Here is a 3,100-nt window from a genome sequence, read left to right as displayed (position 1 = left end):
TAGAGTCAATTGAGCAGAGAGAATGACAGTTCCAGAGATAGTAACATCAATACGGGTACCATCAGGCAAGGTCACAACAGTATTGGAAATCAAACGAGTATATATCAGTGAACCTAGTTAAGTCAAAACAAACATGACAACTAGCACCTGTATCAATCACCCAAGCAGGAGCAGTCACAGGCAAACTATTATCAATTCCCGCAGAAGAAACAAAATGATTAGAAACAGACAGAGTACCTATTTCAAAAGGGTTTGTGGTATGGGGAATGAGATGTGGTTGAGGCTTTATCACTGAGACTGAACCATCCGAGAGTTGTAAAGTGCTGCCTGAAACCTGAGAGATCTGCTCAGTCACCGGCTTGGTGTTAAGAACACTGAGTAACTTCTGAATCTGATCTGTCGTGACTGACCCAAGATGAACACCGTTGTGGTCATGCATAGAGATACAACTAGTATCCTGAGAAACGTTGTTCGCCACATTATCTTTCTTTGGTGGCCAAGATTGCAGAGACTTTGATGGAGCTGTCATCTACTGACTCTGAGTGTGATGCTGTTGCTGCTGATGCCTAGGAGTTGAACTTGGTATCTTATAACCCGGAGGATAACCGTGAAGCTTGTAACATCGGTTAACAGTATGACCAAGAAGACCACAGTGGGAGCAGATAGGCCGATTCTTAGACTTATTATAACCTCCAGAGTAAGCAGCAACAAGAGATTCAGTCGGAGTTGTATCCTGAGAAGCTTGGAAAACCACATTACTAGTAGACTTCATCGATCTCTGACGTTCCTCTTGAGAACAAAGATTGAAAACCTTTGTGAGAGTAGGTTTAGGCTCCATCATCAAGATCTGTCCACGAGTGGCCGTAAAGGAATCATTGAGACCCATGAGAAACTTCAAAACTTTATCTTGTTCATCACGCGTAGCAATGTGCTTGCTACTAGCACAATCTGGACTGCCACAGCAACATGTATACGGACTATCATGATTCTTCAGTTCCTCCCAAAGCTGCTTGAGTTTCGTATAATAGTCACTGATACTCTGAGTGCCCTGTATCTCAGCAAAGATCTGTTGCTTGATATCAGCAGTACGAGGACCATCGCTTTGCTTGAACTGATCATGAATGTCAAGCCACATTTGACGCGCCGTATCAAGATACATGATGCTTCGAGCAATCTGTTTATCCACATCATTAACCAACCAAGTACAAACGATATTGTTGCAGCGTGACCAAGATCCATAATCGGGATGATTCCTATCTACCTCAGGATACGTTCCATCAACAAACACTGCCTTATTTCTAGCACCTAAGGCCATTAACATCGATCGTCGCCAGCTATTGAAGTTACCGAGACCACTAAGTTTCTCAGAGACGAGAGAAATACCAGCGTGATCGGCATGATGAACATATAGTGGATTCGCATGAGGATCGGAGAGCGACGGTGGGATCGTAGAAGTCGGCGGAATCGGATTCATGTTCTAAGACTCCATGAATCAACGATACAAGAAAGGGAATGTTGCGGCAAAGAGAACGCAAATTCTAGGTCAATGAAGGTAAAAGAACAAAGAAAGAAAGATGATCCGAGCAACAATCCGAAGGAAGACGATGATCTGAGCACAGAGACGATCGATCAAAATGAAAATCCTCGGATTGAAAGCAAAACTCATCACCAAAATCGAAAAGAAAGAGATGCGATGCGGAAGAAACGAGATCAGAGTGGCTCTGATACCATATTAGAGCTAGTGAAGCTCAAGCTCAAGCTCGATGAAGATGGTGACGAGAGGAAGAAGAAGAGAGTCAGTTAGAGATTTAAAATTGTATATTTGACTTAATGAAAATGTAACCGTATACAATCTGTTTTATATATATATTGAGAACCGGTTTAATCATATATTTACAACCCGGTTTAATAACTCTAATAAGAGCTAAGAGATCGAAGGCCTGTGAGCTTAGCGTGATCAACTCTTGTCCCGGGAATCTTTTTTTATGCTTCCTCTCAACATGATGTTCTTTTATTTTTACCCGCGCTCTAGTCGGTTGATTATTTTCCTAGCGAGCTCCTTTTTTGTTGGATGTTTTTATTTTTATTTTAGGTTGACACATGCGAAGTTTTATGGGATTTCCGGGTTGTCGAATAGGCTAACTTCGGTTTGAATCCGGTTATTGCAAAATTGTGCAGTCTATTTCCAACAGTCTCCATGTTATACAAATTCAGACTATTGAAAAACATATATATATATATATATATATATATATATTCTTTCTCAGGAGCAATAAGGTTATTGAAATGGTTTCACAAAAAAAGTAAACATAAAGTGTGTGTTTTCTATTAATTGATAAAGTACGACAAAGAAGTACGTGACTACAACTTTTGCAAACTCAATGGTCATTATAAAGACCTTATGTGGAAAAACAAAAAAAAAAAACTTAAAAACAACATAGAACATAACTCATTTTCTTGAAAACAAAAACACATAAAAGTTTTCAAGAAATATATAAAACCTATTGTTTTAGAGGCATGGAATACCCGATGGAACACCACAAGCATTGAGTGTAAGGCTGACAGCTAGGGGAATGTTCAACAAGGGAAGAAGGCTTCCGATATTAGCTTTAACAGCGGTACAAAGACAAACTGCTGCATTTGCGTCCACAATGCCTTTGAGAAGTGTGCAACATTCGGTTCCTGCTGGCAGAGAAACCTTGACCACTCCATTCAACAAATCTGCACACACCGTAACTAAATTTCCGGCATTGGGACAACCTGTAGCGTTAACTGCAGTGAAGCAGATGATGTTGAAGAGGAGAACAATGGCAAGAGTTTTGGAAGCCATATTGAAGAGGAGAAAATGTTAACCTTTTTAGAGAAAGATTGTTTGTTTGTGGGATTTGTGTTTGTGAGATTTGTGTTTGTGATGGTTTAAGAAACTTGACAAGGGTTTATATAAAGTGTGAGCTCATGCATGTTGGTGTTATTTTATGTTGATTAATAGGAGTAGACGTAAGATTTACACAGGTCATCTGTAAGTTGCAATAAAAATGATTATATATATATATGATTAATTATCATATTGTTAATCCCTAAATCGGCATCACTTTGTATT

At 39.5% G+C, this 3,100-nt stretch overlaps 1 protein-coding gene across 1 annotated transcript; it reads right to left on the bottom strand.

Annotated features, from left to right (window-relative positions):
- Positions 1–2,509: 2,509 nt before the first annotated feature.
- Positions 2,510–2,830, bottom strand: LOC130509926 (14 kDa proline-rich protein DC2.15-like). Its single transcript, XM_057006241.1, has one exon. The coding sequence runs from the start codon at positions 2,828–2,830 to the stop codon at positions 2,510–2,512; it is 321 nt and encodes a 106-aa protein (XP_056862221.1).
- Positions 2,831–3,100: the final 270 nt, after the last annotated feature.

Source organism: Raphanus sativus, chromosome 3, assembly GCF_000801105.2.
Source record: "Raphanus sativus cultivar WK10039 chromosome 3, ASM80110v3, whole genome shotgun sequence".
Lineage (NCBI taxonomy): Eukaryota > Viridiplantae > Streptophyta > Magnoliopsida > Brassicales > Brassicaceae > Raphanus > Raphanus sativus.
Note: the sequence above shows the minus strand (reverse complement) of the source record. Positions and strands in the feature narration are given on the sequence as shown.